This window comes from Podarcis raffonei, chromosome 10 (assembly GCF_027172205.1).
Source record: "Podarcis raffonei isolate rPodRaf1 chromosome 10, rPodRaf1.pri, whole genome shotgun sequence".
NCBI lineage: Eukaryota > Metazoa > Chordata > Lepidosauria > Squamata > Lacertidae > Podarcis > Podarcis raffonei.
The window spans coordinates 7,066,915-7,084,630 of NC_070611.1; the positions used below are offsets into that span (position 1 = coordinate 7,066,915).

Here is a 17,716-nt window from a genome sequence, read left to right on the forward strand (position 1 = left end):
CATGTGTATTAAGAAAAATAAATTATTATTATTTGTCCATGTTGGCAAAGGATGTGTATGTATGTGCTGGGAGAAGAACCAAACCAACTCTCAAATTCCCTTTTTAAGGAAACTTGAAGAATAATAATGAGATATTAGTTATTCATACTAATACTAATCTGTTTTAATACTAATACTAATTTGTTTTAGTTAGAGAAAGCTCTATTTATTTTACAGCTGACCCTTTTAAACTGTCTTGCTTAAATTGCAAGGGGTCGACAAAAAAAAGGTGTAACCCAGCACCTGGTCTTTTAATTTAAAAATATCATTTAGTACATTTCCGAGCACAATTCAAAGTGTTGGTGCTGACCTTTAAAGCCCTAAACGGCCTAGGTCCTGTATATCTGAAGGAGCGTCTCCACCCCCATCGTTCTGCCCAGACACTGAAGTCCAGCTCTGAGGGCCTTCTGGCAGTTCCCTCACTGCGAGAAACAAAGTTACAGATGGGCAGCTTCCAAGAAAACATTAAAATACAATAATTCATTAGATATTAAAAGCTTCCGTAAACAGGGCTGCCTTCAGATGTCTTCTAAAAGTCAGACAGTTGTTAATTTCTTTGACATCTGATGGGAGGGTGTTCCACAGGGCAGGCGCCACTACCGAGAAGGCCCTCTTCCTGGTTCCCTGAAACCTTCCATTCTTACTTTTTAAAAGGAGTCCTCCACCATGCAGCTGTTGTATAAAAATTACACACAGCGCGAAATTGAGTCAAGCTGATCTCCAAGATCATAGATTTGAAATTCTAATGATTGTAATCTGTGCCTTCTGAAGGAAACATAAAAGGGAGTAGATTCCTGTACATTCCCGCACATTTCCCCATGTGGTAAGAAGTGCCCAGGGCAGCGCAACTGGTTTTGATTTCTTTCAATATGGCTGTTTTACAAAGGATAGTCCTCTGTTTGAACAGCCTTTGGAGACAGGAGTCCTCTCTTTGAAGAACTGTCCACTTCAAGTCTGTTTTAAAGATAAAGAAGAAGCACAAAGGGGCCTTGAAGTTGTCCATCAACATGTATCACCCGGATAGAAGACTGAGGAGGGACCCAGGTCAGCTGTCCGTAGTCTAGGTGAGATGTAAGACATTTCTGATTAAGTTACAGCAATTATTTATAAATGTGCATCTATGTGCATTTAAATCAATGTGTCGTCTGCATGCAAATCAGTGTCATTTGGGGTGATGTGTAGGTGGTCACCCTACTTTCCACTGAATAAGAAAACACTGGATATTTGTGGGCTTTTGTAATAATGGCTTTATTTACATACAGTAGCAGCCTATGTAGTAGAAAGCCACCCTCCTCACATTGGTGTTGCTGCAGCTTACCTGATACAAGCTGTAGCGGGACAGAGGGGCAGTGAGTTTGGAGTTGCATGGGTGTACCTGCAGGAGCAATGGAGTGGCTCCACTGGTGCAGCTATCCATCCCTGATCTCACTGCCACCAGGCCCTATTCCACTCCTGCCCCATCCAGGTAATTGGCAGCAACACCAATGTTAGGACAGTGGCTCTGTCCCACCACCTGGGCTGCTTACAGATATACAAAGAGGTACATAAATGAGCCAACATCAGGCATCTCTACAGAAGACTTGTTACCCTCTTGCACCCTCTTGGAGTTCTGTTTTACTTTTGGGTGATTATGAGTCACAAATTACTAATGTTTACAGGCAAAACCAGCAGTGTTGGATTTAGGACAGTGTGGGCGGTTCCCCTGCACAGGGTGCCAAGGTGAGGGTGCACAACTTTGAGAAGATCCATAATTGAGAAGATCCATTTGGGTGCCCCAAATTTTGTCCTCGCTAAAGGTGCCTTATTAGGGATGTGGGTGGCGCTGTGGTCTAAACCACCGAGCTTAGGGCTTGGCGATCAGAAGGTTAGCGGTTTGAATCCCTGTGACGGGGTGAGCTCCCGTTGCTCAGTCCCTGCTCTGGCTCACCAGAAGCGGCTTTGTCATGACCCACATGACCCGGAAGCTGTCTGCAGATAAACGCCGGCTCCCTCAGCCAATAAAGCGAGATGAGCACCGCAACCCCAAAGTCTTCTGTGACTGGACCTAATGGTCAGGGGTCCCTTTACCGTTAAGGTACCATATTACCAAAGTCTGCCCCTGAAACTTATAGAACTGTATATGAGTTTTTATTTAAATGTCTGATTTAAACAATAATTTAAAATGGTGGTGCAATGAACCTTAGGTTGGGGGCAAGTAATGTACTACCTTTTTTTTTTAGCTACTTTGCTACTAGTGCTCATTTGACACTAAGTAAACGAAAAATAGAAAGGTGAACAGGATTTGAGATAATAAGAGCAATGCTCTTTCTAGAAATAGAAGTGTCATATAGATAAAATAGTATGGAATACCTTTCAAAGGTTACTTTTAAGAGAAAGAGAAACCACTGTTCAGGAAAGTGAGAAGAACAGAACGGAAGCTTGTGGGGTAACAAATGCACATGATGAACTTTCTGTCAAGGCCTGTCAATAATACATTCCCTTCCTTTCCAATTTTTTGCTTACTTCCTATTATGCCTTCTCCTCTGATTATTCACTCTGTTTTCTCCTGGCTTGGCTTTTTAGCCTGAGCGAGCCACACCATGTATTGCAATAACAAAACAGCAGCAGCAGCAGCAGGAGGAGGAGAGGATTAGAATCAGAACCACAGTGGGCGGAAGAGTTTAACCCTGTTCCCTCTGCTCGCGTCCAGGCAAGAATCCTACCCAGTGCTGCAACTTGCATTGGAAAGGAATCTCACAATGCTGCTGCTGGAGGATGGGGTGGCAGAGGAACTATTTTTATTTTAATAACCAGTCACATTAAATGCAATAATGTGTTTAATGCAACATGCAGTTTGACAGTTAGAGAAGGATTGATAAGGAAAGGAGTGACCAAGCAGCAGCAGCAGTTTTGTGTCACTGGCAGGAAGGTGTACAGAGGCTCTGAACAAGGAAGATGGATAAGAATGCATTCTCAATGTATTCTGGCAGATGGATGAGCAGAATTTGCAGCAGACTCAGGCTTGCTCTAAACTTGTCACCTGGAATATGTGTATTGTTTATCCCTGCAGTCCTCATGGTGTTCCTGGGTTTGCGAACTAATTAACACACCAATGTGGAGCCAGCCAGTTTGTTCAAATCTTAGCTCCTGAGGCTGAAATTTATGTTTTAGAAAGGAGAAGCACTCATCACCCACAAAGTTAGCAGCACCTCTACTAAAGTATCAAAATGTGTTTTGTTTTTTTTCAAATAGTTATAAGCAAGTACCCACCTCACACCTCACTTTGGGGAAGAGAATTAAAATTTTCTGATTGCCTCTTAAACATTAGGTCTAGATAAAATTAGCATTTTCAACACTGCAGCATTAAAAATGTGAGAAGTACTTTTAGTTTTAACTCTGCATTAGCAAAATGTTTTGTCTCTGAATATGTTTATGACTTTTTAAGGTACAGCTCCATCATCCTCAGCTTATCTTGGGGGAAAAGAATGATCAATGGTACACTCGTAGCTGCTCCCTCTTTCTTGGGTCTTGGTGCCTTCCTCAGCCTCAGTACAACAATTGGCAATCTTAATATTAGCCATAAAAACAGCCAGCCATTTTCTTTTAGTTTGAAATGAGGAAGTTGGGTCAGTTCCCATCTGTGTGCATCAGGGGTAGGCTGCAAGTTATTCTTCTTCAGGATTTTGCGCATTTCTGTACCTGAAAGCCATGCTCACCTGTGTTTCCCTTTTCTGGAATCACATGAGTTTTGTGTTCCCTTTGTTAGTAAATTTATCATTTCAGTACTTGCGTTTGTCTTCAGGGTTTCCTTTTCTGGAATCACATGAGTTTTGTGTTCCCTTTGTTAGTAAATTTATCATTTCAGTACTTGCGTTTGTCTTCAGGGTTTCCTTTTCTGGAATCACATGAGTTTTGTGTTCCCTTTGTTAGTAAATTTATCATTTCAGTACTTGCGTTTGTCTTCAGGGTTTCCTTTTTTACCTTTTGTGAAACATTTTTGGCTACTGCCTGTCCTGGCAGCGAAACATGCACAAGTGATGCCCTTGTCCTCCTCATTCCCACCAACTGAAATGCTATGATAGCATCATTCTTGGGTATTTTGGATAAAAAATGGTGACCACCAAAAAATGGTAACTACCCGTGGGAGATGCCACTTTTTGTGGTAAGTTCCACACACACACACCTCTCAAATTCCTCAGAACAACACTGCATTGGGGTATTTTGGAGGGATATATCATCAGCTGGTCCTGGAGGCTGCAGTCTTGCTTTGCATCTTCTTATTTGAGCCGTAAAGAAACAGATTGTGAAGCTGAGGCTCCAGTACTTTGGCCACCTCATGAGAAGAGAAGACTCCCTGGAGAAGACCCTGATGTTGGGAAAGATGGAGGGCAGAAGGAGAAGGGGACGACAGAGGACGAGATGGTTGGATAGTGTTTTCGAGGTTACCAGCATGAGTTTGACCAAACTGCGGGAGGCAGTGGAGGACAGAGGTGCCTGGCGTTCTCTGGTCCATGGGGTCACGAAGAGTCGGACACGACTAAACGACTAAACAACAACAATTTGAGCCTACCAGTCATTTCTGCTTAAATAATCTTGGGTGGCAGGGGGAAGCAAGGCACATGCCTGACAGCTATGATGCCCACCAAAATGCCATGTTGAGAGTAATGGACTAGATTTCCCACTGGTTCAATTAAAGGCATATCATGTAAAAAAGAAAAGAAAAGATGGAATCAACTAGTGGTTGACTTTCGTCACTTCGCTGTGTCAAATTCATCTTGCAAACTCTTCATTGTGTGTAAAGATTGCAGCCAGCAAATGATGAAATAGTACATATATTGATCCAGAATGTGGCAAGTTGCAATCATCACATTTCCCCAAGCCATTTCAATGCGCCGAAATCCATTGGAAAAGTCCTTTCAAGTTGGCAGCTGTGGGGGGAAAATAGCCTTATAAAAAAACACAAACCATCTTGACTATGAGCCATTTCCTTACATCATTTCAATGGCTTTTACAATATATATATATATATATATATATATATATATATATATATAGGCAGCATTATGTGCATTACTGGAAAACAGTACTAAATCCAAGATGCTTGTGGTGGGTTTAGTCAGATGCCTATTTTATCTTAATGGCACCTACAATAAAATGAAAAGGAAAAGATATTTATAAAACTGATATACTGCTTAATGAAAGGGGAAGCATTCCAGTAATTTTAAGAAAAGATGGAACAGACACACATGGGGAGCCACAAAAACAATCTGGGCAACATTTGTTGCCAGAAAAAATGAGCCACACACAGCCAGTTTAACCACATACATTGATTGGGCTATAACAGTGATAGCCAAGTTAATTTGAAAGATGATGGCAAAATAGACTGCTTAATTCAGAAGCAATACAAGCAAAGAGAAATCAATGCAGTGCACTGATAATACACGCCTCCCCCTCACTCTGGGTTGTGTCCAGCTACATTCTCCTCAGAATAGACCCATTGAAATTAATGGGCTTAAGTTACTCTTATCTCGTCATTCCATAGAATCAAAGAATCATAAAATTGTAGAGTTGGAAGGGCTGCCAAGGGTCATCTAGTCCACCCCCTGCTGTTTTATTTTAATCTCCCTTTTTTTTCTTTTTTGCAAAAGTATGTAATTGGAGAATTGTATCACTTGCACCACTACACAATTTGGCAAATTAAGGGGAAAAGGAGAATAATCAGGGGGAAACTGGGCTCATTTTTTGAAATTCTCAAATTCTTATGATGGATTTCCAATACATTAAAAAGTTGAGCCCTGGGTCAAACATGAACACCTGTAAAACACTACTGATTTTGATAGTGGAGGTAATAGCAGAAGCATACTTTTAACTTTATCAGTGGACTCAGTAGAACTTAAAACTTGTTAGTATTTCACTCACATTGAAATAATAGGTCATGCAATTTGCTTCAGTGTTTGCTTATCCAGAATCAAGCCCCAAGTGAGTGTTCATATAGTGTGTTCTCCAATAAATGAGAGCACGTGTTGCGGTGTGGGCCGCCGGGCCAGCCCTCTTGTTGCCAGGCAGGTTAATAGTTGTTGCCTGGCATTGTGATTGGATAACCGGGTTGCTGGGGCAAATTGCATGTTGCAAATTGGGTGGGTGGGACCATAGTCTTTAAATATTGGTGCACTCTGGTTTCTCTTTCTCTTTGCAGAGTGCATTGGATCACCTGTTCGCCCGCCCTCTTTTCTGGTTGACCTTGCTTTGCCTGTCATGGGGTCGTCTGCCTTGGCGCAGGGGCCTAATAGGAATTTTGCCATTTAGTGATTGCCTGGGCCATTTGGTTTTTGCCTACTACTCAGCAATTTGTCACAACTTGTAAGGTTGCGGTTCGGCATTGGTTATAATATGCTGGTGGTGGAGGGGTCAGGATAGGCTGTGCCTGCCCCTCCTATTGCGCTGAAGGGAATTCTGTTAAAGGAATCCTGGGGCTTGCCACGATTTCGTCCTATCCCTGTCATGGGATCAGGGCCGTCCAATCGCTGTCATGGGACCAGGGCCGGCAAGCCTTCGGGGAGCTGCTGGGGTGAGTGGCGTGGGTCCGACACTTAGCTCAAATGACCCCCAAGTTTGACTTTCCCTTCTACTGGCTACCGATCGATCGGACCTCGGGATGTCAGTTCTGTCCCAGGCGGGGGGACAGATAGTCATAACCAATGTCTAAACAACCACTCACTGATTTTGTATTTTGATAAAGTTGTGGCCAAAATAGTGCCCAAAAACCAAAACAAAAATTACGTGTTATGTGTGAAGTTATTTGAGGGGTCGCCTGGGGACCTACACACGCAAATGTTTGCAGCCTTAAAAGTGCTTAACTTTGGCAGGATTGTGACCATAGTGCCCAAACGCAGGTTAGTATTTCAGTTTTGTATCTATGAAATTTGGTGATTAACATGATGGTGGCAAATGTAATGTTCACATATTTGAAATACGAACTTTTCAATTATATACTAATATTTTACTATCCCCTCCCACAAAAAGGAAGAGAAAATGAGCTAGTTGTGCTCACCCCACAAGTTGCTTAAATCCAGAGGCTATGCATTGACAATAAGAAATGTGTGTACCCCGTTCTTAAATTAAAAATTAAAGCTTACACTGCATTAATCCAAAATATGAATAGGTATCAGCTGAAAACTTCCTCTATAACCAGGGCTTTGGTTATAACAAGGGGGCTGTTGGTTTTTATGTTTGTTTGTTTGTTTGTTTGTTTGTTTGTTTTTGATATGGATTTTGTGTTTTTATTTTGTATTTTTATGCTTCAAACCACACTGTGATCTTCAGGTGAAGTTTGGTATAATTTTTGCAAATTACTGTCATGATCATATTCTTACTCCAAATGGATACTCCTATTATTTTTCATTTTAACATCCTAGTGCAGATGGAAAAGTTACGAATCATAGTAACATCACGAACTGTCTAATACAAAACCTGATGTGGTAAGACGTTTGGATTTAAGTGTTCATGGGACTAGGAGGCAATCCAATGAAGTGATTGGAAGGACTGTCATAGCACAACATGGTCTACCAACATTTGGCAGATTTGCTAGCACAAATGTCTAAGAGCAGCATGCTAATCCTCACAAATCGAAATCAGAGATCTAATAAGTTCATAACATTTGCTATCCTGAAGTTAAACCCAAACAAAAGAACCTAGCAATAGATTGTCTTTTCTATAGTTAGTATATTGAATCCAGAAAAACGTATGTATTTTGTTGCATATCGGTAAAAAAGTAGTAATGTGGATGTATAAGTGGAAGACCACAGATGTTATGGTGCAGAAGACCATATTATACCCAACTTGGCACAAGTGGGAGGAATGAGATCAAAAGCAGCAGCAAAATCCAATATGCAGTGAACATTTTCCTTAAACAATATGAACAAGCAGGAAATGTTTACAAAAAGATAGGAAGCATGTTAAAAGAAGACTGCAGCCTTTATGAGGTGCTATTGAAATTCTCATAACAACTTTGGGATCACTAAGCAGTGCTGCCCATGACACCATTGGACGAGAGACATTGTTCTCTTTCCCGATTACATAACTAACAGAGTGCAGTGACACCTCTGTTTGGCCCTAGAGTCAGACATAATAAAAAACATTCAAAAACAGTGGAGGAGGCCAAGTGTGGAGCCAAGCACAGCACGGTTTCAGTGGCCGGCTCCTTCTCCTTCTCCTCCTCTTCTTGCAACAGAGGGGAAGGAACAGGGAAGCAGCCCCCTGATGGTGGCAGCAGCAGGACGAGGAGCCGCTAGCCACTGAAGCTGCATTGCTGCTGTGCTGCGGCCACGTTTGGCTCTGCCCCCAACTCCACGTGATATCACACACCCCCCATGCTTTATTCTGAATGGAGATTAGCTCTGTGAAGGAAAAATATAACATGTGAAACAGGCCAAAGTCTCACAAAGGTTATCTCAGAAAAGATGGGAATGATAGGAGAGGTAACCATCTTCCAATATCTCAAGAGCTTTTACATGGAAGATGGAGCAAGCTTGTTTTCCCCTGCTCTGGTAGGACCAAGGTAGGACCAAAACCAATGGATTCAAGTTACAGATTCTGAGTAAACATCAGGAAGAACTTTCTGACAGTAAGCATTGTTTGATAGTGGAACAGTCTCCCTCAGGAAGTGGTGGACTCTCCTTCCTTGGAAGTTTTAAGCAGTGGTTGGATGGTCATCTGTCATGGATGCTTTAGTTGAGATTCTTGCATTTGCAGGGGGTTGGACTAGATGACCCTCAGGGTCCCTTTCCAACTCTACAATTCTATGATTCTAGACTGACATCAAACAGGGGAAAATATTATGTTTCTTAAAAGTTCTAGTCTCAAAACTTTGGGGGCCAATGGACACTGTTTTCAGAGTCAGAGCACTTTCACATGAAATTAAAATCCACCCAAAACAAGATTTTCAAGGCCAAATTCATACCAAGTGAAAGTATAGTTTAAGTTAGCTGGAATGAACAAAGGCTCACACACATTTTACTGTAAGGTGAATTAGTTGCGCTATGTGCCAATGGCCTAGTATCAATTTAAGAACTTGCTTTGTAAGGAACCCCACTACTCAAAATTGCAGCAGCAATGTAATAATGGCTTTTATATATTTCATTTTTGCCTTGGCTTGTCAAAAATACATACTGTACAATTTATACCTTGATTGGCTTCTGGGTATATTCTATCCAATCCAGGTTATCCAAGCAAAGTATTGGCCTTCACTCATTTTGGCACTGTCTTATGTGTGACTTCAAGTTGACCAGAACTGAATACACTCCATGTTTTAACTCTGTTTTAACTATTTTGCAACGATTCAGTTGGCCCTAGTTAAGTTACTGCCCAACTATGGATTTGGGTCGTCCCCCCCATTCGTACCATCACAGTTTCATTTGTTTGCTATGTTTTAACACTGGAACCTTGGACCAAACAACACCTTTCCTTATATCAAATTCCTGGTGCTGTTTTAAAAAGCAAAAAGAGTAATCTGAACTAATCTGAAGTTTTAAGAAACACTTTTTAAAAATCCTGTGTGTGTATGTTTTCCAGCTTCTATACTGATTCTCTGTAGCATTAGGTCAGAACAGCTGGACTTTTGTGGCATTTTCGGGCATGCACGGCTCAGAACAGATTTTCATTATAATTAAGCACAGTCAATTCATTTATTGAAAGGAAACTAGAGTGATATAATAAGGCATTTAGAAATAAAAGGGAAACGCATTATATCCAAAGCATTGCCCTGATGTTCATCAGTACAGTGCACATATATATATTTCCTCAGGGGAAAGATCAAACTAATTAAGCCTATGTGTGAGGAAGCCAACTTGTGGCATGATTCAGTTACACATTATACGCATGGAGGGTGGGGGATACATTGCCTCCTCAGTCACAAAAAGAGGGTCCTCCGTCAGTTTAAAGTGTGAACCAGCCCAACATCTCTAATGGGCATTGCAGGAGTACATATCTATACGTATTCCAAAACAATTCCCCTAACTAACAAAGCAGATTTTCTTCTTCTTTAAAGCATTTAATCTACAGATCTGAGACTTTAGACGGCAGAGTTAGAAATAATAGAGATTGACTTGCTTTATGTGCAACATTTTGTCCAGTTTGATTATATCTTTACACAAGGTCAGACCCTTGAATTGTATGCAGTACAACTAAAACTTTCTCCTTTTTTGCAATTAGAGAACTTTGGTCACAAATCATGGCTGTAGGCTGGTAATACACAAAGTATTTTATTTCACACAAAAAGGTGGTAGTTCAAGTCTGACTGTGTGTGATAACATTACATCAAATGCAAATGGAAGGAAATTACCTACTTAGTAGTTACATCCCTGAATCCTATTCATGCATTTATAGCATACCATGTTCATGTGGTCTTGCTCATAAGTCTTATTTGCATTTATATACCCCATCTTTCCCATTCCCTTCACCTGACACCTTTTATCTTCAAAAGAACCCCTGTGAGACCAAACATATCCACACCATCCTTTAAAAGCACATAAAATGCACATGACTTTCCCCAAAGAATCCTGGGGACTGTAGTTTGCCAAGGGTGCTGGAACTGTAGCTATGTGAGGAGAAACTACAGTTCTCAGAATTACTGGGGAGAAGCTGTGAGCTTCAAATGTTCTTTATAGATTAGACTGAAAGAAAGCAACTGGTCCAGATTTGCTGAATGAGGACTGGAACTTGGGTCTTTCCAGTCCTAGTCTAGCCACTACACCACATTCTGATTTGTTTGCAAGGCGGCTAGGTGGCATTGCGTCAAATTGAGTGCCATCTCACACTTCCCAGTGCATTTCCCTTATCACAAAAAGTCCAGTATTTTGGGGAAGCGCATTTGTTGTGCCAGACCTCCCAATCAACAATAATTGCAAAGGCTTGAATTTGCTGGTTTGTGATTGAATGCTACTTGAAAATAGCAGCCGAGAAGTGCTCTCAGAATCCAGCTTACTCTGTGCTGACAGTTTGGGAGAAGAGTTTAAGCAACAGAGCATATAATTCAATTGACTCTCCCAACCTTTTCCATAAGACACTCTAGCTCTTAGCTCTCAGATCCCCCTCCTACAAATCTGTGGGAATTCCTTCGCATTATCACATGACGCTAAGAAGCCCATCTCAAACCATCACTTGTTTTTTGTGCCACATCTAAATGCTGTTCATGTGCAAGAGAATCTGGAAGAAATATCAAATGCATACATTTTTTATAGTCATATTAAGGACCCTTTTAAAATAAAGCGTATGTAAGTCTCAAGTGTGGAAGAGCTACTTAAGAGTTGCTCCATTGTGGTCACCAGAAATTCTATGGGCCCCAAGTATTTTACTTGGGTATGAACATTTGCTTTCGGCTGTTATTTGGACAAGAAGGTGCCACTCGGGGTGTGTGTTTTTCTCCCTCCCTCCCTTCCACAACAATAGCATATTACTAACATTCCTACATGATCTTCTAGTATCTACACATCTAAAATATTTGAGGACAAACTGATAAGAGTGAGAGAAAGCATCCATTACAGACAATTGAGTACAAATGCCATTGGCTAAACTAAAATATACATGTGTCGGTAGCACTAGGCAACTCCTGGCATTCTTGGTGTAATAAAACTTCGAAATGTTTTGATCTCTCATAAATCCTTTCATCTAAATAAGAGAATTCAGACACAGATAATGCATGCTATGGTGTTAAATGTGCCTTGTTTACTTTGTAGCAATAGTGTCTCAAGGTATTTTGTTCTGGATGTGCAAAATATCACATATGGGTGCTAAGAGAAAGTGGTTGCCCTGTCACAGTCTAGAGTGAAGTCATAAATAATAAGGGTCTACATTTATTGTTATTTTATTATTATACAAAAAAAAAAAAAAACCAAAAGCTCTTGGGGTTCTTAAACAGAAAATGTGAGAAATGTGATCATGTAAGTGCAGCTTTTTTGTTGTTTTGTGATCTTAAGAAATGTGATCATGTAAGTGCAGCTTTTTTGTTGTTTTGTGGGCAACAACAACAACAAAAAAGCTGCACTTACATGATCACATTTCTTAAAATCCAGAAATTTGCTGCTGGCCAAGAACTGTGCTATGCAAGCATACACTTTTGGTTTGCTCATGTGAAAATGGCATGAAAGTTTTTTTATGCAAATGGCGAAACCAAAGGTAATCAAACTCCTTCCGTCTCCCTGCCCCCACCCCATACAAGTGCTTCTTCCACCTGTTTCACCCTCTCTGATTTAGGCTGCAAATATGTGCACTTATATACAGAAATGAAGCCAAGTTAATTCAGTTGGACACACATCCAAATAAATGTTTAGGGTATTGGTCCGTCTCTGCTTTATCCTGTGCATTAAGTGAACTGAGAGGCTAACATAATATATACAGATTTAGGTCATGTTGGAGGTGTTGGATAAACCAGTTTAACAGAATGAAAAATAAAAATAACAGAAAGGGGGGTACATCTAAATGACTCCAGTGATAAACATGGATACTAGGGGTCTAAACCTTTTTTAAAAACATAATCTCCTAGGGAGGAATACTGACAGGGGAAAATGGCTTGATGGCTGTCAATCCTGGGCAACATCCAAGCAAGAAGGAAGGTCCTTCCTGTACATACTGGCAGGTGGCAGCAGTGGTGACAGGATGGAGTGTGATGTGCAGTTGCCATAATCATTCAATTGCACATCACCACAGCTCAGCACTGCTTGGCCCACCATTCCCTTGCTCCAACAACCCCCCCCCAGCTGTGATGTCACCCAAGATGTGCTCCCACTTCCAGCATCACCACTGGAGGCAGAGCAGCTACTGGAGTGCTCAATGTGAGACAACTTACAGTTAGAAGCAAAAATGGAACAAGCAGGCAATAGTGTTCCGGAAGACTAAGAACTATGGGAAAAGAAATAAAAGAACGACAAAACAAAAGCAGCTTTCTTTATCTCTGTAAAGGTACCGTAATTCCCTCTCGCTGTGAAAAATTCACTTCAACCTAACAACTAGAGCTCTTCCATTTAGGGACAAAGAAGAAAATTAAGGACAATGTAGGATCTTCCAATAAAACTTGATTGGTTCACTGAACCCAGCTTTGAGCATCTGACCTAACAGTCTCACTTTCAACATTTATCGTCAAAATTATCCCCATCCTTGAGGTCACACTGAGTAACAAAGCTCAATCACTTCTGGGGTCAAGCCTGTGTCACAATCATATTGGCTGATCATTCTTACGGAAGTTAATGGGTGACCTTCAAATGGCACCACTCAACTCTTTGTGTGCATTTACCAAGCAATGGAACTGCTATCTATTCAGGCGGGGCTCTACACTCTAAAGGCCACTGAGGGCAGTGGAAAGTCTCTCTTCCAAATCCTAAGAGCTTTTGCATGATTCTCCAGAAGCAAAAAAAATGCCTTTGACGACCAGCTACACAGCCCAAGAGAAAGGTATCAACAAGGGCATTGAGCATTTGCACACCAGTGCAGTACAGGTTTTAACACACAGTTTGAGACAAGAGAGGTTAACGTTCACTCTAGGCTATTAGTAGTCATGCTACCAGGACCAAAATAGAAAGGAACCCCCAAGGATTCATTTGTCTTCATAATTTACATCATAAATGACATACAAACTCTGCAAGTAATCACTTATTTTTCTTCTAGGTCACAGTTAACAAGTAGCTAAGCTCGAAAATATCTACAGGCGATACCAGACAACAGTTTCTATTTGAACAGGTCCCAATCAACTAAACGTTCTTGAAGTCCTAATTAAATCAATAAAACTACTTTATGTTAAATCTCTGTCACAAGGACGTAGCCAGCAGCACCTGTCTTCTTTCCCTTTTATTAATTAGGATTTTTATCCCACCCTGCCTGTCACGAAGTCTTGGGGTAGAATACAATATAAAATACTCCCACCCACTAGTAGACAAGCAGCAGTGTTTAAAATCATTCTGGGCTTTGAGGCTGGACCAACACTGTGATCCCAAGCATGTTGGCTCAAAAGTAAATCCTACCAAGCTTATGGACATGTGTTACCCTCCAAGTGAGCATGCAAAAGTACTTTGTAGTAAATTGCACTGAACTCAATGGAACTTTTCCCAGAGTAGATGTGCTTAGGTTCATGCTGCATAGATCCCAAACAGAACAACCAAAATGTTCCCTCCTAAACCCACCACTCCCCCAAATTGTCTCAATGTGCAACCCACATACCGTGTAAATTAATAAGGAATTATAATAATTTACAAATGAATTTATGAGGAATTATTAGCTAATATTTCATCTACAGCATTTTTAATGGCACCCAACTTCCAGATAGTTCAGGATGGTGTTAGGAAGATGAAAAAAGAAGGTGAAACCCATGTGTATCCCCCTCATGCAGTTTAGTGGGTAGCCCAAAGTCATTCACATGAACTTCATGACTTAACATGGATTTGAACCCAGATCTCGCTGCCCCAATTCCACCACTTCATCAAGCCAATACAGCACAATAGCTTTTCATCATAAATCTTTTATTTGAAATAAAATCACATTTAAGATTGAAAAACACATTAATTAACCCCAAACACATCATCTGAAACATCACACAGCATTTTTTTAAAAAAAATAATCCAAAGGACACTGGAATCATTGTCCTAAGCACAAATGCAAATGCAGGATTTCCTCCTGCCACTCCACAATGTCACCTTTTCCCATCACTAACCCCTCTGGCCTGGAGACAAAGCCTCTCAGATTTGTGGCAAACAAGAGGAAAAAAAGTAGTGTAATAGATTTTTGAAAAGTTTTCTAGACTGCAGATTAAGGGATGGAGAGAACAGGGTGTCTCGACTTCATTTTTAAAGAGGAGGAGCGCGCAAAAGCTCTGAAGACAAAACTAGGAAGCGAAGAAGGGCAGCAACGGGGGCGGGGGGGGGCTGAAGGGAGACGCGTTGAGAACAAGGGAAGGAACCAAATTCGTTGCCCAAAAATGACTTGGGCGGGGGCAGGGAGTACTTCGGGTTACACCACCTGAATCCATTTCCTCTTCTTGTCAAACCAAGGGAGAGGCTTGGTTTGGCGGGGGCAGGGGCGACTCCCCCCCCGCAAAGGACTAGATCCAGCCTTAGCCAGGCTAAACCCACTGAAACCAACGGGGTGTAAGGTGGTCGTGGTTTGTTTTTTGTTCTGCGCAAGTCTTCCTCTGCCTCCATCCCTGAAATCAATGAATGAAGCCACCGGCTCCCCCCTTACGCACCCAGACCTAGAAAGAACCGGGGGCAGAAGCCGCGAACCGGCGGCGAAGGCTGCCTGAGCGTCGGCGGCGGAATCCCACCGGCGCCGCGCAGCCTGGAACTGCGCGCTCCGAAGTGGCCCCTTCTCTGAAGTGCGGGGTCGGCGGCGCAACACGCGCCTGGCAGCAAGAACCCTCCCCGCTCCCCGCGAACTCTCTTTCTTCAGGCAAAGAGCAGCAGCTCACAGGTGCTTTTCACGGACGAGAAGCACCGCCCCCCCCCGTCCTGGACCCTTACCGTGGTATTCCTGTCCCGGCACGTAGAAGGTGGGGTTCCCCGCGATGTGGAGGGCAATGAGCACCTCGCCCTGCTCGCCGTCCCCTTCCAGCTCGCCGTGGTGGGTGCAGAGGAAAAAGAAAGGCGAGAAGCGCGGGTAGTAGCCCGCGGCGCCCTTGGCCACCTGGGACGGCGCCCAGAGCATCACGCCCAGCAGCAGCAGCGCCCCGGAGGGGAAAGTCCGGGGCCGGGGGGCTGGCGGGGTCCGCTTGGGCTCCATGCTCCGCTCGCCGCCAGCTCCTCACGGTCATCCAGAGGCGGGGGGCTCCCCCAAGGAAGAAGCGGAGGCGGAGAGCGCCGCGCGCCGAAGGCGGGGAGCGAAGTTTGACGGGAATTGGGGCAGACCCAGAAGTTTGGCGCCGCCGCTGCCCCGCGAGCGACTCCCCGCCGCGGACAGAGAGAAAGACAGAAATCGCCTCAGCCGCCTCAGCAGCAGCTGCCACCTCCTCCTCCTCCTCCTCCTCTCCGTCTCCCTCCCGCGCGCCCGCTCCCCACACCTTCTTAAAGCCGCGCGCCGGTAGCTTTGAGTGGGAAAGGGAGCGGCGAGGAGAGAGAGCGCGCGCGCGCGCGAGGGAGCGAGGTTCGTCTTTCCCGCCCACCGCGCCCTCTGCCCTCCCGGGGGCAACTTGAGGGGCGAGCGGGGCAAGGCCAGGAAAGCGCCCGCCCGCCCGCCTGGAGTCCGACGAAGGAAGCAGGCGCTGAGACTGAGGGAAAAGATGAGGCAGAAAAGCGCCGGGGCTGGAAATAATGGATTCCCCTTGGTGGCTGAGGGGGCAGCGAGGGAGGGGCAGCTCTCCCCGCTTGGTTGTAGTTGCTGCTGCTCGTGAGGAAGAGACGGGCAGGGAGCTGGAAGGGCGACTTGGCTGTGGCTTTGTCTGGGCTTCTCTCTTTCTCTGTCCTCCTTCCCCCTTTCCCCTTCTCTCCTCCCTTCTTCTTCCCCTCTTATAAAGTACACCGGATCAGGGACCCAAGGACACTCTTTCGGCCAGGGATGAGTACCACAGAAACTTCAGCTGCACCTGCTGGGGAATAAAACCCCATTATTATTATTATTATTATTATTATTATTATTATTAGTGCAACTATTGATAATTATATGAATATCAAATCAATATCAAAAAAGGTCGTTTGCAACCTTGATATGATTAGCCCAGAAGCAAGAGCAAATGATGTTCTTTTGAGCATTGCTTTTGAGCATTCACATCTGATCTTTTTAAAAAATGTGATCCCCCAGCCCAGCCCACACACACTTACAAAAAGGAAAAAGCAAGGCTGGCAGCTTCCTAACATTACATTGCATTACATCTTAATTTCTCCAATTGCCAGGCTCACAGCACCAGAACTTACTGGAGTGCAAAATATCATTCTTGGTATTTAACGTCCGAAAGAGTTGAGTGGGCAATTGGTAACAATTAAAAGGGGGGAAAGAGCTAAATGTAATTAAATTGGCAGCTTCTGGCTCACATAGTTTTATTTCTTTTGCTCTGTGTGTGTTTGTGCAGGGACATTTCCTTGCCATCCCTTCGGCCCAGACCTGTGTAACTGAAAGAGCGCTATCACTGGGGAAAAGAACAGATGCACAGAAGGAGGGGAAAACGAAAAGCCAAATGCAGAGCTTGGGCTGGAGGAATATTTCGGAGCAAAGCATTCGCTTTCAAACATTCAGGATGCACTGGCAGGAGGACCTCGGCACCAGGAGGCAGTAGCAAACCTTCCAGGCTTGAATGTAGCTTTGTTGGTCCCCTACCAGCAACCCGACAGAACCAGTGTGAGCATTCGGTACATGATGTAATTCGAAATGATAGCATACCTGCCAGCGTTTTTGAAGTGCAAGAATGGTACAGTCCAGGAAGGTCCCTCTTGAATTATTTTCATTGCAAAGGGAAAGACATCCTTCCTTTCTCACCTCCCCACCCCAATTCCCCCCCCCCAAATCTCAAGGAAGAACAAGCTGATCACATGGAACGCATCTTGTGGCTGGCCTACATCTTTCCCTCTCTTCGCGCAGGCAGACTGCCTCTCTGGCCCATCTCCCACACATCTGATGTGTATTCTACATACCAGGCCCAAGGGAGGTCATTGCCATCTGTTTTACCTGGAAGCACTGCCAAATCTGTACCAAACCACAGCTCACCTGCTAGAACTTTTCCTAAGAACGT

The 17,716-nt window shown here is 43.4% G+C and overlaps 1 protein-coding gene across 1 annotated transcript in view; it reads right to left on the reverse strand.

Annotated features, from left to right (window-relative positions):
• Positions 1-16,048, reverse strand: part of RELN (reelin) — a 292,640-nt gene extending 276,592 nt beyond the window's left edge. The window contains exon 1 of the mRNA XM_053405719.1: positions 15,519-16,048. Coding sequence (XP_053261694.1) covers positions 15,519-15,777 — 259 coding nt within the window. The 5' untranslated portion in view covers positions 15,778-16,048. The remainder of the gene's footprint in view (positions 1-15,518) is intronic.
• Positions 16,049-17,716: the final 1,668 nt, after the last annotated feature.